The sequence below is a fragment of the Scyliorhinus canicula genome, chromosome 3, assembly GCF_902713615.1.
Source record: "Scyliorhinus canicula chromosome 3, sScyCan1.1, whole genome shotgun sequence".
Taxonomy (NCBI): Eukaryota; Metazoa; Chordata; class Chondrichthyes; order Carcharhiniformes; family Scyliorhinidae; genus Scyliorhinus; species Scyliorhinus canicula.
In genome coordinates this window covers 51361546-51387138 of record NC_052148.1, presented here as the reverse complement: position 1 = coordinate 51387138, position 25593 = coordinate 51361546, and the positions used below count along the sequence as shown (strand labels likewise).

The window sequence follows — 25593 nt, the reverse complement described above, 5'->3', positions numbered from 1 at the left end:
CGGCTGACATCATCGTGCGCGTCAGCCGCCGTGACCCTTGGCTCGCGGGCTTAGTGACGGTCGCTAAGCCTGCGATGCCGTGCTTCGCGGGGCCGCGCTGCTAGCCCCGACCAGGGGGGGAGAATCGGGTCCCAGGAGGGGGCGCGGAGGCTGCCGTGAAACACGGCCAGTTTCACGGCAGCCTTTACGACTCTCCGCATTTGCGGAGAATCGCGCCCATTAACTCTGGGCACAATTTAACCAAATAGGAACAAAGTCCAATAGTGAGCATGTTTAGCCGTGTGTTTCCTGCCATTCGCAGCGCCGAGAAATACCCCACTATTTAACATCCTGCCGGTTAGATAGGGGGCCTCAGCAGGGAACACTCGGCCAAGGGAAAGCAAAAGTCTCAATACCAACCCCTGGGGAACTCCATTACAAACCTTCCTCCAGCCTAAAGGAAAGCCATTGACTCTCACTCTCCGTTTCCTATTAGTCAGCCACTACTGTCACTTTTAGTCCATGAACTATAGCTATTCGCACAAGTCTGTTGTGTTGGGACTGACAAAAAACAATACAGCATAGGAAGAGGCCCTCTGAGCCTGCGCCAATCATGTGTCCTGTCTAGGCCAACCGCCTGTATCCTTCCAAACCCTATTTGTTCATGTGCTTATCCAGGTAAGTCTTAAAGGTCACTAATATATCAGCCTCAACTACCGCATTTGACAGTATATTCCAGGCCACCACCACGCTCTGTGTAAAAAGACTTCCCCCACACATCTCCACTGAACCTTTCCCCCCTTACCTTGAACATGTGTCCCTTTGCAATTGTAATTTCTGCCCTGGGAAAAGCCTCCAACTGTTCACCCTATCTATACACCTAATAATTATATAAACTTCTATCAGACCGCCCCTCAGCCTCCATCTCTCTTGGGAGAACAATCCCAGTTTATTCAATATCTCCTCATACCAGGCAACATCCTGGTAAACCTTTTCTGTACTCTCTCCAAAGCCTCCACGTCCTTCTGCTGGTGCGGTGACCAGAATTGGACTCAGTAGCCGGGATTCTCCGATATCCGGTGTGGCGGGCCGTACCGGCGCCAAAGAGTGGCGTGAACCACTTCGGCGTCGGGCCGCCCTGAAGGGATCCCCCCCCCCCCCAAGGAATCCGCATGCCACCCTGAGAGCCAGGGCCTGCGGTATAGACCTTGTGTAATTCACGCTAGTGGCACTGGCCGAAAACGGGCGGCCGCTCGGCCCATCGGGGACCGGGGAATCGCCGGGGGGGGGGGGGGGCACTGCCAATGGCCCCCGAATGGCGCGGCGTGAACCCTGCCCCGCCAAAAAAACAGCACCAGAGAATTCGGCAGCCGCCGTCAGAGTGGCGGGGTGGGATTCATTCCCCCCCCCCCCCCCCCCCCCCCCCGGCGATTCACCAACCTGTGCCCGGTATTCCAAATGTGGCCTAACCAATGTTCTATATAATTGTAACATAATTTCCAAGCTTTCATACTCGATACCTCATCCTTTGAAGGCAAGCATGCCATATGCTTGCTTTACCACCATTTCCACCTGTGCTGCCACTTTTAAGAATCTGTGGGGTCCTGCACACCTAGATCTCTCTGTGTCTCTATGCTCCTGATGGTTGTGCCATTTATTTTATAGCTTCCATCTGAATTGGATCTACCAAAATGCATCATCTCGCATTTGTCCGTGTTAAATTCTTGCCGTGTCCGTGTTAAATTCTTTGCCCAAGTTTACAGCCTATCTATGTCCTGTTGTATTCTCTGACAAACTTCATCACCATCCACAACTCCTGCAATCTTAGTATCATCCGCAAACTTGCTAATCAGACCCACTACATTTTCTTCCAAGTCATTTATATATATTACAAAGAGCAGAGGTCCCAAAACTGAACCCTGTGGAACACTGCTAGTTACAGACCTCCATTCAGAAAAACATTCTTCCATTGCTACCCTCTGTCTTCTATGGCCAAGCCAGTTATGGATCCATCCAGCTAGTTCACCCCTGACCCCATGTGATCTAATCTTTTGCACCATCCTGCCATGAGGCACCTTATTAAATGCTTTACTAAAGTCCATATAGACCACATCCACAGCCTTTCCCTCGTCAATCATTTTTGTCACCTCCTCTAATAATTCAATCAAATTAATGAGACATGACCTCCCTCACACAAAACCAAGCTCTAAGTCACTATGTGCATAGATCCTATCTCTGTGAATCTTTTGCAACAATTTCACTATCACTGGTGTAAAGCTCACTGGCCTACAATTACCCGGATTATCCTTGCAACCCTTTTTAAATAATGGTGCAACATTGGCTATCCTCCAATTCTCTGGGATCTCACCAATGAGGGCACAAAGATTTTTGTCAGAGGCCCAGCAATTCCATCTCTTGCCTCCTTCAGTAATCTGGGATAGATGCCATCTGGCCCTGGGGATTTCGAATGCCTTTTGAAAGACATGTACACCACATCAATAACATTATCCTCATCAACCCTGTTGCCTCCTCAAAAAGCTCCAGCCCATGCAACTTAATAGTGGGCCTGCCATTCTTTGGAGCCCACTGGCCTGAGTGCTCAAATTCTTTATAAATACTCTCAGGGACAAAGACCAAAGTAAGTATTGCCTTACATTTCATTTATAATGCAAAGGAATGGGAAAGATAGGATTAATCAGTCAACTGAATCCAAATAATTAGGAGTTTGTTTTTATACCGTGATTTCAGCATATTTTATTATTTCTGTTTAGGACATGCTGAGGGGTGGCGTGTGGCTGTGGTGTTGCGTGGTGGGGGTTGGATTTCCACAGATACACAATGTTCTGACACTGAAGGTGAACACGGATTAATTTGTCCGTCTGGGCCTCAACTGAGACTATTTGGACCATCTTGCAGTTTGTGGTTTGTGTAGTAGAAAAAAAAATCTAACTCAATTCCTCAACACTGAAGTGCTTTTTAGTCCTGTCATGCTTCCTGACATATTGATCAATGAAAGACTGAAAAGGTTGCCACTGGGTGCAAGATTTACAGAAATGTTGGAAGAGCACACAATGATAAAATGGGTATAGCATAAAGATGCACAGTGAAACCTCCTCGACAACGGGCTGCTTTCCAAACTGTATGAAGCTGCCAGCCTAAGATAAATGACTACTTCATCGGAGTTCACTTGAAGTACACCAAATCATTACATGTGCTGATTAGATGCACTTAATTTCAGCAGATCTTATCCCTTTCCTGTTATCTTGTTATCTATGTGTTGGTTTCCCTAGAAAATAGACTAATTAAATAGGCTAAGATAATGCAAAGCTTTCTTGCCAAGTGGATTATTTAGTTACCACAATGGTAAAATGTAACAGCCGTCCGTGGTGAAGAACTTTAGTTGAAAAAAGAGTCACTCTTTTGAAACTTAGCATCATGCATTCATAAGGATAGATGCAAGAATATCAAATTTCAAAAGGAACATCAATTTATACTGTATGAGAATAGAGTACTGATTGGTTGCCATGTGGACTCTGATTGGTTGCCTTGGAAATGCACCAGGGAACTGTTATCCCTTAAGTTACTGCTTGAATTCAAAAAAGGCAAGTTGATTCTGACTGACTGAGGCACTTTCATGGGAAATGTACCAGCAAACCATTATCACGCATTCTTTTATTTAAATGAAAAAGGCCCAATGCCTGGACTTAGTCTTTCTGTTTGAAGAGAACAGGCTCCTTGGCCACTTAATGGGCATTTCCATCCCAGCTTCAATTTTTAGGCTGGCAGGAGGATTGAACTTGTGTGGGGGGAGGCCGAAAATCAAGTTAGATCTCAAGTGGAAAACCCTCTCCTGAAATCAGGCACCCCCTCTGTTCTGCCTATCACACAAATGAGTAATGTGGTACATGAATTTCAGTGGCAGTGTGATGCTAAGTATACCTATTAAACGTCTCAAGGGCTAGCAGATTGTATGAAACAGAACGTCCCAGCCGTGGTTTGCAACAGTCAAGGTACAAACCAAACCCAACCAGCCGATGCTTGTAAAACCCAAAACAGTGTCCAACATTAGCTGTGATTCTGCAATTGGGTAAGATTTGCTAAATAATCCTCAGTGTGCTAAATATTACACTGACAACCGATTTAAGGTTGTCAGTTGGCTTCTCAGTGTGGCAGATTTATGTGTACTAGAAGTTACATATATTGTACATATGGCCCTGTTCCTTTCAGACAGAAAGAACACGTACACATATTGCGCCTATTTCAGCTAAACAAAATAAGTAAGAGCCATTTCCCAGGACAATGATTTAACCAATCTGGTCAAACTACCCGGTTTAAATTTCAAAAATTTCTTATCTGTCAGTCACCATCAACTGGTTCATTTTCCATTGTATCGCCTCTATCAGTCAGAGTATACTTGTCATCCAATTAACATTCTCTGCACATAGAGTATAATATTTGTTTACCCCTTATTCTGATATTCTTGCAAAGAGCCCTGATGAGTGCAAAATAAAAATAGTCAACAATATCTCTTTTCAGCAATAATCTAAACCACAATTATGCCCCTGCTTGCTTTTGATGGGGGTCCTGGCAATATTCTAAATTGTTACATTCTGGTTGCGGAAAACATGATGGTTTAGAACCAGAATCTTGATTTTTAGGGTTTTAATCCATCCCTCAAACCCTTTCCTGCCTGTCAGAGGGGATAAGGAGGAGGTTAAAATCAAGGCATATCTCTCAGTTACAGATATAAAATTTGCTTCTTTGGAATAATTGGATAAAAGGAGTGCTCTGTATATTATAAGGATGAACGGCTCCTTGGTCATACTTAGAAACCTTTGATGGATGAGGTGTTTTTACCACATCATCAACTGATAAAATTTCTGGCAAGTGGAAACTGGGTCAATCTTGCAAGTAATCTAGAATGACAGCATGAGATAAATGGGTGCTTAGTCTGCATTCAGATGAAGTGCACTGAATCATTACTTGCGCTGATTGCATAGACTTCATATAAACAGATCATCTCTTTCAGCCTTCCTGGATCTATGTGTTACTTGTCTGAGACAAAAACTTATTAATTAAGCTGCAACCAGCATCAGCCTAGGCATTGGGCATGATAAAAGCACATGTCAACCCTGGAATGCCCTTCTCACTACATCTGTTGACTTGTGCAGTTCATCAGACTAGACAAGCACCAGCCTGACACCAGCCTACTCACAGAATCATAGCTTTAAAACAATGTCCCAAAGACCTTCATCACCATCACTAGGTAGGCATGTATTCATTGCTGGCAGCATAATAGCATAGCCTACAGATATTAGACCTTGTAGTCTTCAATGTTAACTTCAGAGTCCATGAACTCCCATGGCATTAGGTCAAACATGAGCAAGGAAACCTCCTGTTGTTTTGCACTTACTGCCCTCCCTCAGATGGTGAATCAATACTCCTCCATGTTGACCAACACTTGGAGGAAAATTAGCAAGGTCACAGACAGTACCCTGGGTGGTAAACATAACTTTATCACCAAGAGTTGCTTGGTAACATCACTACAGACCAAGCAGACTGAATGCTGTAGGACATAACTGCTAGATTGAGCCTGCGACATGTGGTGAGAACACCAAGATGAGGGGAATACCAACTTGACCCTATCCTCACCAAACTACCTGCTGTGGCTGCATCTGCCCATGATGGGTCAAGAACCAGCGGGAACAGATTTAAAGTAATTAGTAAAAGAAACAATGGAGACATGAGAAAAAAGGTTTTCACTTAGTGAGTGGTTAAAATCTGGTATGCACTGTCTGTGAGTTTGGTGGGGGCAGAGTCACTGAGGCTGAAATTAAACCGATTTCTGAAAGGGAAAGACTTGCAAAGCTACGGGGAAAAGGCCGGGGAATGGCACGAGGTGAATTGCTCCCTCAAAGGACCAACACAAATACAGTGGGTTGAATAGCTTCCTTTTGTGCTGTAACCATTCAATGATTCTGTAAGTGTATGGGATGTACCACCTAACAGGATGGTGGAAGCAGATTCTACAATTTCAAAAAATAATTGGATAAAAGCTTAACGGAAATAACATTTCAGGGCAATGAGGAAAGAATAGGCGACCAGTTTGATTGTTTTTCCAAAGATGCAATATGAGTACAATGAGCTATGACCGCTAGATGTTATAAGATGTTAATGCTTTTCACTGGCTTTTTTAAGGTAAAATGTAGTAATGAAGAGGGACACGCCCAAAGGTAAGCCTGTGTGGCCTGGTGGGTCCTGTGTTGACAAGGGGCCCAGGTCAATAGTTATTGAAACCCATGTGCCAGGTTTAACACATGAAAAACAGAAAAGAGCAGCTGGCTTGATCATGGGTAGTTTTACAGAGACACAGAGTGAGAGAGAGAGAGTGAGAGGGAGAGAGAGAGAGTGAGAGGGAATCAGCATCCATTGTGGGGAGCAGGGGAAAAAGCTGTTCCCTGTTAGCTACAGGAAGAATGCTGGTGGGAGCTTATCCACTAGTCAAAGAGAAGAAACATGCAGAGATTTAATGACACTGGAAGATTTGCCCTGAGCTGGGAGAATGCATCACAAAAGTGAGCCTTACTATTGGAAGTTGGTTTGAGGATCCTCAGAAGAATGAGGAAGGTGATTTGCAATGGACCTGGCCATCACGACTCAGTGAAACGGGGAGAAGCAAGCCCATTGCAAGCGAACATTAACTTTGGACTATTTCCTGTCAAGAATCCAATTTGCGGACAGTGCAGTGTAATATATAAACGTGGATTGGGGTTATCGGTCCTATTGGGAAAATAATAAGGGATCTTGATCCTGTAGTTTAGTGTATTTGTTTCCTACTAAGTATTTTATGGTTTCATGGTCTTATCTTTAGTGGAAGTTGATTTTAGTTCATTTGCCACAGTAAAAGGCTTGAAATATTGTCATGTGATTCCTTTAAGTCAGCGACAGGGAATTCAAATCTCATTTTAAAAGTTATCTGTCTCCATAGGCCTAAATCTATGATATAAAGCAGCTAATCTGAACTTTTGGGATGCTCGAGATGAATCTAATTCAGCATCACCTACTATCACGTCATCATCATTCCCTGATCCCAACACCAGTCCGAGCAAATAAAGTCCTGATCTGCAGGGCTCTTGTTAATATTTAACACCAGAGGGCTCTTTTCTTTCACTGCAGAGGAAGCTCACACAGTAGCCATAAGCAACATCCAGCACAGTTCTTATTATTCCAGAAATGTTGCAGGTGAAATAGAAGGCAACAGTTTTAACCTACCATTACCTGGTCACACTCAATAGCCAGTTCTTTTTGTCTGCAGTGGAGGGAGGAGCAATTTACATTTCTTCCGAGTTTTGTTACCGACAGTGCATAATACAAAGAAAAAGGAAAAACCTGCGTTTATACATAGTGTCTTTTCCAAATCGCTTTACAGCCAATGAAGTAGTTTTGAAGTACAGCCACCGTTATAATGTTACTATGCACACAGCAAGATTCCACAAACAGCAATGTGACCATTATAGCATGATCATCTGTTTTAGTGATATTGATGGAGGGATAAATATTGGAGAAGAACCAAGGAGAAGTTCCCTGTCCTTCTTTGAAATGTGACATTGGATCTATTAAGTCTCTCTACAAATATGTAGCACTTCCCCATAGGATTGTGAAGCATCAACCTACAGTATCAACCTTCAAGCATCTGAAGTTGGACTTGAAACCACAACCATAAGACCATAAGACGTAAGAGCAGAAGTAGGCCATTCAGCCCATTGAATCTGCTCCACCATTTAATGAGATCATGTCTGATCTGATATAATCCTCAACTCTGCTTTTCTGCCTTATCCCCATAATCCTTGATTCCCTTACCTTAATGATGAGAGTACTACAACTGAGCTAAGTAAACACTTAACCTGAGCACGCTTCCTTAACCTCATTTTATTTACATTCTCTCTGCGTCTGGTTACCAGAAAGTCTGGTATTCAAAAATATGACATAAAATTTGGTATTTCCTCATTCCACAACCCATTGGCAAAGTCAGGATTCAGAGAAGTGAAAGAACCCCCTCCCTCATCATTGCCGGAATTGGGGTTTAAGAACCCCCTCTTGCTCTTACCACTCCCATCAATGCGGGCAACCTGTCCCTCACCCCGACCAATGAAGAAATCCCCCCCTCACCACCCCTCCCCCAACATTGTCACTACCCTCCCATATAAAGGAAAGCCCCCATTGGGGTTCCCTGAGGGCTCTGCCCCTGACAGTGCCAACGTGGCAGTGCTGCTTTGGCAGTGCCAACCTGGCAGTGCCGACCTGGCGAACCCAGAAGCAATGGCGTGAAGACATTTGTGAATGTTAGAATGCAATTAAATGCATGGACACACCCTAATTACATCAGCGGGAAGGGCCCGGAACATTGTGTTTTGAGTTCTCGCCAGCACAAATCCCATTCTGGCCTTCTTGCGAGAGTTAGAAGCCATAACGAGATTTGCATCCACGGTGAAGGGGGTCAGAAAATTGCCCCCTTGACTTCAATCAACGTGCAGTGTTGATTTGCCAGTGCTGATGTTTTGGAGCTCAATGCTCTAATTAATCCCCTCACTTAACCTCACATAGTTGAACATATATTCAGCACCAGGCAGGGTCTCCTTCCTCCACCATCACCCACCAGTGCTATGCAAAAGAATAATTTACTTCTTTCATGTCAGCTGCTAATTAAAATCTACTGCCTATTGTCATTGTTGAATGTTTGGTGCTTTCTAGGAATTTTCAAAGTGGCTAGGAGGCAGTGTTTTCTTTTCTTTATTAATTCATGGGATACGGGTGGTCCTGGCTGGATCAGTATTTGCTGCCCATCCCTGAGGATCCATTTAAGAGTCCTCACATTGCTGTGTGTCTGGAGTCACATGTAGGCCAGACCAGGTAAGGATGACAGTTTTTCCGTGAACCGGACGGGTTTTTACGATAATCGGCAATGATTTCATGGACTTTCAATTCCAGATTTTTATTGAATTCATATATCACCATCTGCTCTAGTGGGATTTGAACCCGGGTCCCCAGCGTATTACCCTGGGTCTCTGGATTACTAGTCCAATGACAATACCACTACACCACTGCATCCCAGTGCTGTGGTTTGCCCTGAAGCACTTGTCCAGGCTTTAGGGACTCTGCACAAGCTATTTGCTCCCATACATGGAATCCCCTTGGAATACAGCATAACAGAGAGAATGAGCAGAGGCTACACAGAGCAGGACATCAGCAAGAGGGTGGAGGAGGGGGAGGGGTAGAAGGGCTCTTAACCAAAGGCCATCATCCAGGAAGCAATTGAACCTCAGCGAGGAACAAAGTCTGAAATATCTCTACTTTATTTAAGATGTCCTCAGTAAAATGTGCCACCTACTACAACCACCACTGCAATCGCAGAACAGGGCAAGATTGGCATTTCCAGTGACTTGAGCGTGACTGTGGCAATATTTTAAACATTTCCAGGCATGTTTTCTGGTGTTGTATAACGGAGGTTACTGAAGTATTTCAAGGGTGCTGGATGCATTTCATTCTTTCGTACCAGAGAGAAGCAGGCAGTGTGAACATGCAGCTTTGTGAGGATTGCTGGCTTTGCTATGGTGCAGGGTGTCACATCACTTTTGTGGGTGCTACATTTCAACTCTGTGACGAGTTGGTTCTGGGCTCCGAGTTGCTGACCGCAGGCAGAGTTTCTGTCAGGTCTATCAATCCACAAACTATTTTAATGTGCGTACCCATTAATGTCATTCTATCAGGATCCTCATCCCAGTCTTCTGCAATAGAAATGGTGATCCCTTCTCCTGCCCTGGCTGCAGGACAGTCAGGCCCTGGTGTTTTACCCTGTGCAGATGCCAGCTCTAAACTCTCCAAGCGTCAGTATCTGAGCTGGTGAATGCAAGTATAAGAGTGAGAGAAGGTGTCCCTTTTTAAATCGCTGTCTCCTGCTTGTCCACCTCTTGCTCTTCCACCAGTATCCAGCCAGGTTGCCATTCTTAGGTAGCTGAAATGGGGAAGAAACAAGGGTAACAGTTGTGATGAGGGGAGAGGCAAACAAAAGAGGTCATGCTCACAGCACTGGCAGCTGATAAAATAGAAGAGATTATGGGAGGAGGGGGTTGGTCGGATGTGAGAACAACGTTTTGGCTTTGAAAATCTGATCATCTTTGATTGCTTCAGCCTAGCCACTGACCAAAGCCTCGATCAGCCTGAAGTATTTTCAACTATCTTCAGCCAGAAGTGCCGAGCGGATGATCCATCTCTGCCTCCTGCTGAGGTACCCAGCATCACAGATTCCAGTCATCAACAAATCGAATTTACTCCATATGATATCACGAAACTGCTGAAGATAATGAATATTGCAAAGACTATGGGCCTTGACAACATTCCAGCCAAAATACTGAAGACTAGTGTCCCAGAACTAGCCGAGCCCTTAGCCAAACTATTTCAGAACAGCTACAACACTGGCGTTGAGCGAAAAATTGCCCTGTCAACAAAAAGCAGGACAAATCCATCCCAACCAATTCATACCCTACTGCTGATGACAATCATTCGCAAAATGATGGGAAAGTTTTTTCAACAGTGCTATCAAATGACACTTGCTTCGCAATAACCTGCTCACTAATGCTCAGTTTGGGTTCCCCAAGGCCACTCAGCTCCTCACCTCATTACAGCCTTGGTTCAAACATGGACAAACGAGCTGAACTCCCACGGTGAGGTGAGATTAACTGCCCTTGGCATCAAGGCAGCATTTGACCTAGTGTGCCATCAGGAAGCCCCAGAAAATCTGGAGTGAACAACTAAGGAGGAAAACTCGCTATTGACTGGAGTCACAGCTAGCACAAAGGAAGGTGGTTGGAGATCAATCATCTCATCCCCAGGACACCACTGCAGGAGTTCCTCAGGGTAGTGTTCGAGGCCCAACCATCTCCAGCTGCTTTATCAATGATCTTCCTTCAATCATAAGGTCAGAAGGAAGGATGTTCCCTGATGACTGCACAATGCTCAGCACCATTTGCAACTCCTTGGACTCTGAAGGAGTCCATGTTCATATGCATCAAGATCTGAACAACTTTCAGGCTTGGGCTGACAAGTGGCAATTTATATTCACACCACACTAGTGCCAAGCAATGATTAACTCCAGCAAGAGAGAATCTAACCATCACCCCATGACAGTCAATGGCATTCGTACTGTTGAATCCCCTTCTAACAAAATCTGGGGACCCCCAATGACCGGAAACTGAACTGGACCAGTCATATGAATACTGTGGCTACAAGAGCAGGTTAAATCCTAGAAATTCTGTGAAGAATAAATCACCTCCTGACACCCCAAAGCCTGTCCACCATGCAGAAAGCAGTCAGGAGTTTGATGGAATACTCTCCACTTGCCTGGATAAGCATGGTTCCTAAAACACTTTAGAAACCCAACACATTCCAACCCAGATGATGAGCATCTCATGCACTACAATAAACATTCACCCCCGCCCCACCGTGGCTGCTATCTGCAAGATGCACCACAGCAACTCACCAAGGCTTCTTTGACACCACCTCGCAAACCCTTTGTTACCTCTATCACTTAGGAGGGCAGCAGACAGATGGGATAGGTCACCATCTGTAAGTTCTCCTCCAAGCCGTTCACCATCCTGACTTGGAATTATATCACAGTTCCTTCACTGTCGCTGGGTTAAAATCCTGGTACTCTCTTCCTAACAGAACTGTGGGTGGACCACAGTGGTTCAAGAAGGCAGCTCACCACCTCCTTCTGAAGGCGAATTAGGGATGGGCAATAAATACTGGCCTAGCCAGCAGTGCCCGCATCCCCTCAACGAATAAGAAAAAAAATGCTGCTCCAATTATGGCACTCATTTTCTACTCATCTGGAAAAGGATATGCAGTTGTGTCTGTTGCTTGTTGGTTAGAGCTGCTGGCCCCTGATCTTGAAAAAGTGAGGAATATGTGTCTTCTAATGTGATGCAATGTTTTTGGATGTGTGACTGTCATAATTGAATAGGTGGCTGTGTATGCGTGCTGTGAAGTGTGGGTGTATGGGTTTGTGAGGGTATGGTTAAACAATGAAGATCATGCATGAGACCTGATAGAAATTGCTGGTAGGCAAATTAAATGCGCAAATTAAGTGCATTGAATAGTATTGAGAAATGGTGTTGCAGTTGGTGGGATATGATATTTAAATATACGTTCTCTGAATTCAGCCACTCGTGAGATCACTGCATCCATGTTCTTCTGGCATTGATCGCTGTTGTTATCTGGGGCCATTACCCTTACAAAGTTTTCCTGGAGGCCGTACTGGCTCCCTGGGAGTAGGTCGGGAGATGGAAGTGCAGTGGAATTGTCACAGGTCTCGTAATCCAGAGACCGAGGGTAATACCCTGGGGGATCTGTGTTCAAGTCCCATCACGACAGATGGTGGAATTTGAATTCAATTAAAAAGAAATCTGGGATAAAAAATTTAATGATGACCATGAATCGATTGTCATTAACACATCTGGTCAGTCATGTCCTTTAGGGAAGGAAATCTGCCATCCTTACCTGGTCTGGGCTACATGTGACTCCAGATCCACAGCAACGTGGTTGAGTCTAAAATGCCCTCAGAGATGGCCACTCAGTTCAAGGGCAATTAGGAATGGGCAATAAATGCTGGTACAGCCAGCAATGCTCACATTCAATTAAAAATGATTGTCCGTGAGTTTCTTCTGCCTCCCAGCCGCGTGTTTCTTGGTGGCGGGAGGCAGCCCGCCATTTGCTGGCAGCGGAATTCTTTGTTCCCACCACTGTTCGTGGGAATTCCCACTGAAGTCACCTCATGCCGCCGGGAAGCCTGCAGATGGGGGGTGTGCTGCCGGCAGGACCAGAGAATCTCCCCGCCAGCGAATGGCTAGAGAATTCCGGCCTGTATCTTTTCTCCTCTCCTGGAGCCCGCATGTTGTGTTATTATTATGTCTGGCATAATCACTGGCATTTCTGTCCCCCAATCTGAAGCTAAACATATTGAATGTCATGAGATGCTGGAAATTTGAAATAAAAACAGAAAATGCTGGAAGAACCCAGCACTCTGGCAGCATCTGTGGAAAGAGAAACAGAGTCACTGTTTTGAGTCCAATATGACTCTTCTTTGGAACTAACAGGAGGTAGAAATGAGATGGGTTTTACGCTGTTGAAAAGGTTCATGAACTATGTTCACCATTTGGATTTTTTTTTTGCCAAATGCTAGTCTGTATGTTGTTTTCATGCGTTTGCTTAATTCTGAGCTGACCTTTATTCTGCTGCTAAATTTTGAGCTGACCTTTATTCTGGCGTTATCACTTCCGATGGACCAATGCTTTATTTTTTTTCCAAAAACAATCATTACTGCGTTTGCTTTTTGTTTCATACCATTTTATCCTTTCATTTCTCCCACTCTCTAACTTATTCTTGATCTTCCCCGTTCTTCTAACTGACCCGACCCCTTTTATTCAACAGCATAAAACCATAACATTCCTACTTCCCTTCTGTTCTGAAGAGAGAGTGGTATTGAACCCAAAGGTGAATTCTGTTTCTCTCTCCACAGATGCTGCCTGGTCTTGGGAAAAGTGCCTGGCAATAAAAACTGCTGGAAAATACTTAGCAGGTCAGGTAACATCTGGGGAAAGAGCCACAGCGGTCGGGATTCTCCAGCCCCCCAGCTGCATGTTTCTCAGAGGTGTGCTGTTCACTGGTGGCCGGATTCTCTCTTCCTGCCATTTGTCAATGGGATTTCCCATTGTAACTCCATGCCACCGGGAAACCCGCAGGCGGGGGGGGGGGGGGGGGGGGGGGGGGGTTGCTGCCGAGTGGAAATATAGATTCCCAATTGCTGGAGACTTCCGGTCAGAATTACTGGATAAAGAACTGGCTGGGCAACAGGAGACAGAGAGTAGTGGTGGAAGGGAGTGTCTCAAAATGGAGAAGGGTGACTAGTGGTGTTCCACAGGGATCCGTGCTCGGACCACTGTTGTTTGTGATCTACATAAATGACCTGGAGGAAGGTATAGGTGGTCTGATTAGCAAGTTTGCAGATGATACAAAGATTGGTGGAGTTGCAGATAGCGAGGAGGACTGTCAGAGAATACAACAAAATATAGATAGATTGGAGAGTTGGGCAGAGAAATGGCAGATGGAGTTCAATCCAGGCAAATGTGAGGTGATGCATTTTGGAAGATCAAATTCAAGAGCGGACTTTATGGTCAATGGAAGGGTCCTGGGGAAAATTGATGTACAGAGAGATCTGGGAGTTCAGGTCCATTGTACCCTGAAGGTGGCAACGCAGGTTGATAGAGTGGTCAAGAAGGCATACAGCATGCTTTCCTTCATCGGACGGGGTATTGAGTACAAGAGTAGGCAGGTCATGTTACAGTTGTATAGGACTTTGGTTAGGCCACATTTGGAATACTGCGTGCAGTTCTGGTCGCCACATTACCAGAAGGATGTGGATGCTTTGGTGAGGGTGCAGAGGAGGTTCACCAGGATGTTGCCTGGTATGGAGGGTGCTAGCTATGAAGAAAGGTTGAGTAGATTAGGATTGTTTTCGTTGGAAAGACGGAGGTTGAGGGGGGACCTGATTGAGGTATACAAAATTATGAGAGGTAGGGACAGGGTGGATAGCAACAAGCTTTTTCCAAGAGTGGGGGTGTCAGTTACAAGGGGTCACGATTTCAAGGTGAGAGGCAGAAAGTTTAAGGGAGATGTGCATGGAAAGTTTTTTACGCAGAGGGTGGTGGGTGCCTGGAACGCTTTACCAGCGGAGGTGATAGAAGCGGGCACGATAGCATCATTTAAGAGGCATCTAGACAGGTATATGAACGGGCGGCAACAGAGGGAAGTAGACCTTGGAAAATAGGAGACAGATTTAGATAAAGGATCTGGATCGGCGCAGGCTGGGAGGGCCGAAGGGCCTGTTCCTGTGCTGTAATTTTCTTTGTTCTTTGTACTGTTTCAGGTCAACGGCCTTTCAGGCAGTTTTGCTGAAAGGTCACAGACCTGAAACATTGGCCCAGATCTTCTGGTCTCCGGATCATCAGATCCTAGATGTATCCCGAAAGGTATGTTACTTAGCCCATCGGAACTCCCAGTGCTCTGACTCAATGGCAATTTCCCAGAACGTTTGAACTTCTGACAAGCACTTCGCCTGCTCCCCGAAACCCTCCGAAAAAGACACCTACACTGAGTTAGAGTGGAAACATTTGGAAAGTTCTGACTTACCTACCTGAATAGTTACCCAGGAAATGTCAGTCAAAAAAGTGCAAGGCTCACTGCTGGGTGACTGTACAACTGAACCCCTGACTCTCCACTCAACCACCCATGACTACCTCCCTGACTGACCACAACCACCCTACCCAGCTGGCACCCTGCCGTCCGACCCATCTACTATCCTATCCACTTACCTCACCCACCCTACCCCCTTACACACTTACCTTCTCTGTGTTGCGTTTGAAAGGAGTGTTGGGATCTTTAAATTCTTTTCTTATCAGAATATGGCGCGCTAGTGCGAGAAAAAAGGGATGTGGGTTCCGTGCAGATTCCCTTCGCTGATGTCTCCAAGATTTCCGGCACTGACTGAGTTCTACAGGATCCTCCATCAAAAGATTTCACAAATGATTGAGGCCGAATGGCCTCCTTCTGCACTGTACGCATGCTATGATTCTACGATTCATGCTATTGAATGTACTTTCAATCACTATATATATCTCACAGCCAAAACATCAGGCTGCATGAAACAAACATCATTGTATATGTTTTCCTGCTCCATTAGCAATGGTTTAGCAGAGAGTAAACTTTAAATAAGAACCATTTTCTCTTATTTTCCCATTTTTCTTGCTTTCTGATGCTAAAACCTATTTTTAAAAATAACAGCAAACAAACACAAGGGGAACCAAACACCAAACTGAACTTTCACCTTGCTGGCCCTCAGTTTTGCAAAGAACAATCGCAGCTCCTTCGCACTTGAACCATCAGGGAATTCATACAACTATTGTTGTCTTCTTGTACTAAGGGCAGCACGGTAGCATTGTGGATAGCACAGTCGCTTCACAGCTCCAGGGTCCCAGGTTCGATTCCGGCTTGGGTCACTGTCTGTGTGGAGTCTGCACATCCTCCCTGTGTGTGCGTGGGTTTCCTCCGGGTGCTCCGGTTTCCTCCCACAGTCCAAAAGATGTGCAGGTTAGGTGGATTGGCCATGATAAATTGCCCTTAGTGTTGGGTGGGGTTACTGGGTTATGGGGATTGGGTGGAGGTGTTAACCTTGGGTAGGGTGCTCTTTCCAGGAGCCGGTGCAGACTCGATGGGCCGAATGGCCTCCTTCTGTACTGTGAAATCTATGTAAGATTGCTCTTGCAATTGGTGAGGAGATTTATCGCTTCCATGCTGAAAATGCTGCCATTCGAGGATTTGAGTATTATTCCAATCATTTTCCTTAAAGTAGTCAAGGAAATTAACACTCAACAATTGTCAGTTCACAATCATTGGCTCGTTACTGCTTACCTGGTTGAGAGAGAAGTGGTGTGTAAGGAATTTTGGGCTCCAGTGCAGTCATAGGAGGAGGTAGCAGGGGATTTGCAAAACTGCGCAGTGGATGAGTGGGTCGGACACAGGCCGTAGGAATCGTTCTGCTTGGAGCCTCCTCGCCCGATGAATGCTCAGGCTGTGTCTGGGTCAACATGGCTGGCTGCTGAAGATGCGATGTTTGAGCCTCACTCATGGCTTTGAAAAAGAAAACCGTGGTTACATTGAATTATATTCAGTAATAAGTCTAACCATGGACCTATTTGGTCAATTCTGGCACTTAAGTTCCACAGGGACCACCTCCCACCTCTTTGTATCTAACCCTATCACCATACTCTTTAATTCTTTTAAAGGGCGACAGTAAATAAATGTTCCATTTATAAGAGACTTTGGAATATTCTCACACCTGCATTGCTTCTAGCACAGTATCAAAATGATCCAAATAACAGCACCACATTATATAAATATATATACTGAAATACAATAGTATATAATATATATATTGATAAAAGGGAGTAAAAGGAGGAGTAGGACCAATTAGAGGTAAAAAAAAAAGGAACAATGTATAGAGGCAGGGAGCATAGCTGAGGCATTAAATGGATACTTTACATTTGTCTTTACCACGGAAGTAGATGCACAGTGAAGGAGGGGGAGATTCAAGACACTGGAATAGTTCAAAATTGATACGGCAATGGCATTGGATAGGCTGGGTACTGAAAATTGATAAGGCACCAGGAGCAGATGCGATGTGTACAAAGGTACTGAGGGAAATGAATGTCGAAATTGCGGAGACACTGGCCGTAACCCTTCAGTCTTCCTTTGACTCAAGGGTGGTGACAGAGGACTGGAGAATTACAAATCTCAAATTACAAAGATTTAAAAAGTTATCAGTGACTCATGAACAAGGACACCCAAATTCGTTTGAAGTCCAACACTTCCCAGCCTCTTGCCACTTAAGAAATACTCTGTATTTCCTGCCAATGTAGATAATCTTACGATAGCCGTATTTTCTCCATGGGACTCAATTCCAGTTTTCCTGTTTTTCTTCTTGCATAGGTCTATTGCCTTTCAAGTTGATCAGGTATACAGAAAATGAACATATTATTGTATTGTCCAGGTTCTATGTAGCATGTGTAGATCCACAAAAGGAGCACAGGATTTTGGAGTGTGAGTAAACCATTCAGCCCTTTGAGCTACCCAGTAAGATCATGGCTAATCTGATTATGGTCTTAACTCCACTTTCCTCTCTCTCCCCATAACCCTTGACTCCCTTGGTGATCACAAAAATCCATCTAACTTATCCCTGAATAAATTCAATGACACAGCCTTCATTGTTTTCTGGTGGAAAATAATCCAGAAGTGCTCCCACAAAGGCCATATACAACTGCAATAAAACCTCCCCACTTTTATATTTATCCCTTTGCAATAAACACCGATATTCAATTTCCCTCCACAATAAGAGCTCGTGGTTTGGGGGTAACATATTATCATGGATAAAGGACTGGTTAGTGAGCAGGAAACAGAGAGTAGGGATAAATTGGTCTTTTTCAGGTTGGCAAGCTATAATAGCTGAATCAGTGCTGATGTCTCAATTATTTACAATCCATATCAATGTCTTGGATGAAGGGATTGGATGTATGGAAGCTTCCCCTTTATCCATCATACTTGTTACTTTCTTAAAGAACTTTAATAAATTGTTAACCACCATTTCCCTTTCACAAAACCACGGTGAATCTGCCTGATCCCATTATGATTATATAAGTATCCTCTTGTAACACCCTTCATAATCGATTTTAGCAATTTCTCGATAGCAAATGGTAGGCTAACTGGCCGCAAGTTATAGAATCAGAGAATCTCTACAGTGCAGAAGGAGGCCATTCAGGCCATTGAGTCTGTACCAACCCTTGGAAAGAGTACCCTACCTAGGCCCATGTCCCGACCCTATCCCCATAACACCACCTAACCTTTTGTACATTAAGGGGCAATTTAGCATGGCCAATCCACCTAACTTGCACTTCTTTGGATTCTGCTTTCTGTCTCCCTCTTGAATAAAAATTACATTTTATATGAAAATTAAATTAATAATGGATTCATACCTGATCCAAATCCGCGATCGACAGTCAGTGTGGGGAATGGCATGGTCCGCAATGGAAACTGTGGGTGAGGATATCCACATGTCGGAGATGGCAGGATGCCAGGGTATTGGGCACTCTCTAATGTTGGAACAGGAATCGCACTTACAACAGCTGCAAATTGGAAAGTTAAAAAATTGCATCAACAAATTGAAATATTTTCTGAGGGAAGAGCACTCAAAATATTGCAAAAATAACACACTTAGGGTGAGATATTCCTGCTGCTCACGCCAGTAGTATCTCCTTGTCCCGCAGACGGTGCACCGTGGCACGGGTTTCCTTGCGGCTTGGGGTGGGTTAGCGGCGGGACCAGAAGATCTTGCTGCTGGCCAACGCCGGCGGTCCCCTCCCACTGCCGAGAAACAGGCCATGGGGAGGACAGAGAATCTCGTCTTTTATGTGGTTTAGGTTTTCTAATTATGCTACCTTTACACAAATAAGCCACATTTCACAATAAATCGCATTTTAATTAATTGTGAACAGCAAAAATTATACCTTCAGCTTTTGCTGAAGGGAGATTGTCTCTTGACAAATGAATTATCCAAGGCATTTTGTCATGAAGGCAACAGCTTTGCTGATCATGGAATGTTGTCAATACTTGTACCAAGCTCACTTGCCTGACACATTTGTTACGGACACAGACTAGACACCCAAATTTTTTTATGATCCAATGAGCGACCAGTGACTTTTTGTTTAAAGTTGATGAATGTTGAAATCCAAGGCACTTACGAAGAGAATAAAGCTACAAGATTCCATGGTTTTAAACAAATAAAAGACATTTTACTATGTAAACATCAACAGAGCAAATGGGAAATATTATATCTCTTATACCTTAATATCCAGAATTTACATGAGGCAAACACAAATTAGCAAACTGTAGTCAAACACACAACAACACACTAACCAGGACGTGGATAAACTTTTCTCAGTAACCTACCCAGACATCAGTGAGTGCGAAGCATTCTTTTATTTAATTTTAAAATTTTTTTTAGAGCACCCAATTATTTTTTTCCAATTAAAGGGCAATTTAGCATGGCCAATCCACCTAACCTGCGCATCTTTGGGTTGTGGGGGCGAGACCCACGCAGACACGGGGAGAATGTGCATACTCCACACAGACAGTGACCCGGGGCCAGGATCAAACCCGGGTCCTCAGCGCCGTAGGTAGCAGTGATAACCACTGCGCGACCGTGCCGCACAGTGTCAAACATTTTTTAACTCCCTCACAAAGGATTTCAGTTCTTCACTTTCAAAGAACTAGCCTCTGATTTTGCTCAAAAGCCACTCCAACTCAGACTGCCACAATGCCCGCTTCCCTCCCAGTTGTTCAATCTTTCCTCCTGACACTGCGACGTACCTGATTCACAGCTCCAGCTTCTAATCACCAGCACAATTTCAATTTTTCAGATGATTGGAGAAGATCAAAGATTTTCCTTTGCCCAAATTGTCAGCTCTCCAGAGCTCCTGTTGTCCAGCAGTATGGAGCCAATGACCTTCCGTCACCTTCTCAGCTCCCCATAGGCTTCCCTGAGCCCTCAACTTTCCAGAGCTATCAAACAGCTCCTGGTTTTCTCTGAGCCCCGGTTCCTCAGATGTAACAGCAGCACTTTTATAATATAGAGCTTGTTATCATCTTTTTCAACTGCTCCTGACTTCACTAAATGCTGTTCATGGACCCTTCAAATTATCTGGGTTTTTAAAAATCCATCTGCGGAATGTGGGCATCACTGGCTGGGCTAGCATTTATTGCCCAGTCCGAACTCCATTTCAGAGGGCATTTAAGAATCAACTACATTGCTGTGTGTCTGGAGTCACCTGCAGGCCAGACCAAGTAAGGCTGGCAGATTTCCCATCCCTAAAGGACGTTAGTGAACCAGATGGGTTTTTACACAATCAACAATGGTTTTGTAGTCATCATGAGACTTTTAATTTCAGATTTATTTATTTTTGTTGAATTCAAATTCCACCATCTGCCGTGGTGGGACTTGAATATGGGTCCCCAGATTTGTCCCTGGGTCCCTGGGTTACTCGTCCAGTGACAATGTCACTATGCCACTGCCTCCCCTTAATCTATTAAATGTGCGATCGATTAAAATATTCCAATAGGATCCTGCCCCTGTTCTGAGGCTGAATCAAATGTAGCAGCTATTGGAATAGTCTGAGCCATCTCCAGTTCACTAACTGCCACTCCACAAGTGCTAATTTACAACTTGGGGTGGCACGGTGGCATAGTGGTTAGCACTGCTGCATCACAGCGCCAGGGATCCAGATTCAATTCTGGCCTCTAGTGACTGCCTGGGTGGAGTTTGCACTTTCCCCATGTCTGCATGGGTTTCTTCCCGGTGCTCCGGTTTCCTCCCACAGTCCAAAGATGTGTAGGTTAGGCGGATTGGCCATGCTAATTTGCCCCTTCGTGTCTAAAAGTTTAGGTGGGGTTACTGAGTTACAGGGATAGGGTCGAGGCATGGGCTCAAGTAGGGTGCTCTTTCCAAGGGCTGGTGCAGACTCGATGGGCCAAATAACCTCCTTCTGCACTTGAGCAATTCTATGAGTCTATGATTCTAAAAATACGGAACCAAAGAAGAATAAAATGGAAAATAAATTTCACCGCACATTTGGAATGTTAAATCTTTTAATAATTTTACTTGCTGTATATTGGAGCAAGGTTCACATTTCTGTGACTACCAATTAAAAATGAGTTAGAGTTCATCAGTTCATAAGATATAGGAGCAGAATTAGACCATTTGGCCCATCGAATCTGCTCTGCCAATCGATCATGGCTGATCTCATCCTGGCGTAACTCCACCGTCCTGCCCATTTTCCCGAACCTTCCAACCCATTACCAATTAAAAATCTGTCTAACTCCTCCATAAATTTACTCACATTCCCAGCATCCACCACACTCTGGAGCAGCAAATTGCACAGATTCATGACCCTTTGGGAGAAGTAGTTATCTCTTCAACTCTGTTTTAAATTTGCTACCTCTTATCCTAAGACTATGACCTCTCGTTCTAGAATGCCCCACAAGAGGAAGCATCCGCTTCACGTCTACTTTATACATACCTTTTATCATCTTGTGTACCTCAATTTGATCTCCCCTCATTCGTCTAAACTCTCAAGAATATAGGCCTAAACTGTTCAATCTTTCTTCAAATGACAAACCCCTCGTCTCTGGAATCAATCTAGTGAACCTCCTCCGATCTGCCTCCAATGCCACTACATCTCTCCTCAAATAAGGGGACCCCCAAACTGTGCACAATACTCCAGGTGCGATCACACAAATGCCTTGCATAGTTGCAACAACACCTTACCTTTATACTATATTTCTTTAGCTACAAATGCCACCATTCTATTGACTTTCTTTAATATCTGCTGTACCTGCATGCCAGTTTTCTGTGATTCATGAACGAAGACCCTCTGATCCACTGTAACGGAGCCCCCAAAGTCTCTCCCCATTTAGATAAGTGTCCTCCCAATTTTTCCGACCAAAATGCATGATCTCACACTTATCCAGTTTATACTCCATCTGCCCACTCTCCTAATCTATCTATATCCATTTGTAAGGTTCTTATTTCCTCGTTGCAACTTACTGTTCCACCTATTTTTGTGTTGTCTCCAAAGTAAGCTATAGAACTTTCTATCCCTGTATCTAACTCATTTGTATCGATTGTAAATAGCTGGGGTCTAAGGACCGAACCCTGTGGTACTCCATTATTTACATCTTGCAATCCAGAAAAAGACCATTTATCCCGACTCTCTCTCAGCCGTCTTCCATCCAAGCTATTAAATTACCCCTAATCCCATGTGATCTAACCTTGTGTAGTAATCTTCTGTGCGCCATTTTACCAAATGCCTTCCAGAAGTCCAGATATACTACATCTACAGGATCACCATTATCCACTTTAGAGGAAAGAAAGGAGCTTCTACCTGAACAGACAGTTACTGGAGTAAGCCAGTGAAAATAATTGGAATAGGCTTTCTGCTTTGAGCACAATTGGCAAGCTCGTGCAAATTGCACTCAAAATTGTGCTGTTTTACCAAATTTGTTTCATGATTCAAGCTTCCACTCAACCTCATTTGTATAATCATGAACATAGACTGGGACTTATATAAATCAGGAACTGCTGTTACTTCGCACATGCGTAAAATCTGATGTGATGATGTTGGATGACAAGCACTTTGCCAACACGCCAGTTTCCACAGTATGGTAGGTGGGCGGGCGCCAACACACCAACTGATCTCAATATTCTGCTTCCTATGCTATAATATGGTTGGCATGAGCAGGCAAGCAAGAGTGAGGAGTCTATTTCTTTAACATCAGATAGTGAAAATGAGGGAAAGAATGGGAGTGGGGGGTACATTTTTTGGGAGAGTGCCCTGTGTACATTGGGGGAACCCCCTGCTCTCCGCCCCAAGCCCTCAGCACCAAGATGATACACCTCGTATTTTGCGGACCCACTTGGCCTCTAAAATCTGCCCCTCCACTTGCCTCTTGTCCCCGGCACCTTAGGATGCTCGATCCTTCCACACCCAAATTCCTTGGACCCACCTGTGTCCGGGTCCTTCAGGATCATTTGCTCTCTTCTTCCCATGGCCCACTTGTAGTCTCAGCACCGCCCATTACTGGGTTCTGATGTGACTGGGACTGGTAGTGCTGCCAGCCAATCAGATTGGCCAGCAGCTCTTGAGGGGCTGACTTCCTCTCACTGAGGGGTAGCCTTTTTTTTAAAAGTCATTTGGCTTGTGTCCAAATGTTATCATTGGGGGGGGGGGGGGGGGGGGGGAGGAGGCGGTGTAATACACCCCATTAAAATTCACCCCATAAAGGCTTCCATGAACCAGCAAAATTGGGTGGCATATGAGAACTTACCTTCTTTTGGCATTGTGAAACATTCTTTGATGTGTTTAAGACTGGTAACCTGATGCAGTTGAGTTAAGACAGCTGAAAATAAATAAATTTCAAAAATAAATATTTTAATACTGCAGTAATCCAGGAGACACAAAGATAAAGGTTAAAACAAATTTATTTTAACTTAAAAGTAAAGCCGCACTCGCGTTATACAACATTAGTGTACCAGCCCAGGACTAACAAGAAATCCTGGCCCGGCTCTGGGACAGTATTTAAATGGCTCAATAACGAGTCCCAGCTGGACAGGCTTCAGCCCGTTTCAACGAGTCCCACAGGGAGATCAATGAGTGATCACGCACGATCCTCGTGAGGGTCATCGTATCCCTCCCCTCCAAAGTCCAGATCCTCCCCCTCGCTCCCATGACCATGAGGCCTCCTTCATCACTTTGCCAACTGTCTTGAGTCAGAGTCAGTGGAGTTGGATCCGGGGGTGTAAAGTGGACGGGGGATCATCGCTTCCTCGCTGAGCGCGAAGGGCAACTGATGGGGTTCTACCCTTACTCTGATTTCTGGCTGCAGGTTCATCACTTTAGTTTCCATGTCAGCGACTGAGTCTTCATCCTCCTGGGGGACAACTCTTGGGTGCACCATAGGTTTAGTCCCTTGCCTGGTGGTGGATTCCAAAGATGCGGAGGGTATCAACCCGCCCAGAGTAGTCTCAGCAGGCGAGGGTTCTCTGCCCACAGGTGGTCGTGCTTTTTTCTGGTCCTCTCCCTGGTTTTGATCATGTATGACACGGGATGAGTCTTCTCAACTACCAATTTTGGGATCCAAGGGACCTGGCTCTGAAATTACGAATATAGATATTGGGCGGATTCTCCATCGGCCGACGCCAGAATTGGGAAACGCGATTGGGTGGAGAATCTGTTCTGATGCCGAAATCGTGGCGCCGATTTCACGCCAAATCACAATTCTCCATCACAGGCATCAATGCATTCCAGAACGCATGTACAATAAACACCGTTGGAATATCATTAGCGGGCCCGACCCGGTATTCTCTGGGGCCTCCCCGATTCTCCATCCCCAATGGGTCGAATTCCCGACGGTGCGGTTCACTTGTGCTTTTATAAATCGTGAAATAGGCGCCGTGGCTAATGAGAGAGAGCGATAAGGGGTACAGGAAAATGTTCAACATCGCCATAGTTTGCTGACAGTTGTACCCTGGCTGGGAGACTTCTGCCAGGGCCGGGCGGGAGTAGCGGGGGGTGGTCTAGAGGTGGGCTGTAGGGTCGGGGTGGACAGAAACGGAGCACCATTGCTGCAGCCGGCAAGGCAGCCATGTATCTATGCACACCTCTGACTGCCCACTGTGAACTTAGAGTCACAGGTCATTTGGGTCCCCCCCAGGGCACCTCCCGCACCTCCCCCCACCAAGGTGCCCACTAGCCCTAGCTGACCTATCAGTGGAATGGGCACACTCCAGCACAACGTGCCATCTTGTTGTCTGGGATGAATATGGGATTATAATTTGTACATGGGGCTGCAGGACAGCACAGTGGCGCAGTGCCTCACGACACAGAGGACCCAGGTTGATCCCGGCCCTCGGTCACTGTCCTTGTGGAGTTTACACATTCTCACCGTGTCTCCCCTGGGTCTCACCCCCACAATTCAAAGATGCACAGGGTAGGTGGATTGGTCATGCTAAATTGCCCCTTAATTGTGAAAAAAAGAATTTGGTACTTTAAAAATTTTTTTTAAAGTACATGCAGGTTGTCAATCCCGACCCCAACAAGTCCAGCACTGTTTCTCATTGGAATCAATTGTGTTCCACGTGGTAGCCCTTCCACAGTCGCTGAATCGGTCCAGGTGTACTGCCAGTTTTGCAGTGGTGGAAGTCCACGAATCCTGCCCCAGCAGTCTCAAGAACGGAGAATCCTGCCGTGTATCTCCCAGTCTGAAAGTCCAATCAGGTCATCGGATGTCAGAGGGGTGAATTCTCTGCCAGCGGGATTCTGCGTTCCACCGGCAGTGCACCCCTGCCCAAGGGTTTCGCGACGGCGTGGGGTGACTACAATGGAAAATCCCATTGGC

General features: G+C 45.1%; 1 protein-coding gene across 1 annotated transcript in view; it reads right to left on the bottom strand.

Annotated features, from left to right (window-relative positions):
* dcc (DCC netrin 1 receptor) overlaps positions 1 to 25593 on the bottom strand; it is a 1518136-nt gene that overhangs the window by 28502 nt on the left and 1464041 nt on the right. Inside the window, exons 28-30 of the mRNA XM_038792949.1 lie at positions 23524 to 23595; positions 18618 to 18767; positions 16501 to 16719 (exon numbers count right to left, since the gene is read on the bottom strand). Coding sequence (XP_038648877.1) covers positions 16501 to 16719; positions 18618 to 18767; positions 23524 to 23595 — 441 coding nt within the window. The remainder of the gene's footprint in view (positions 1 to 16500; positions 16720 to 18617; positions 18768 to 23523; positions 23596 to 25593) is intronic.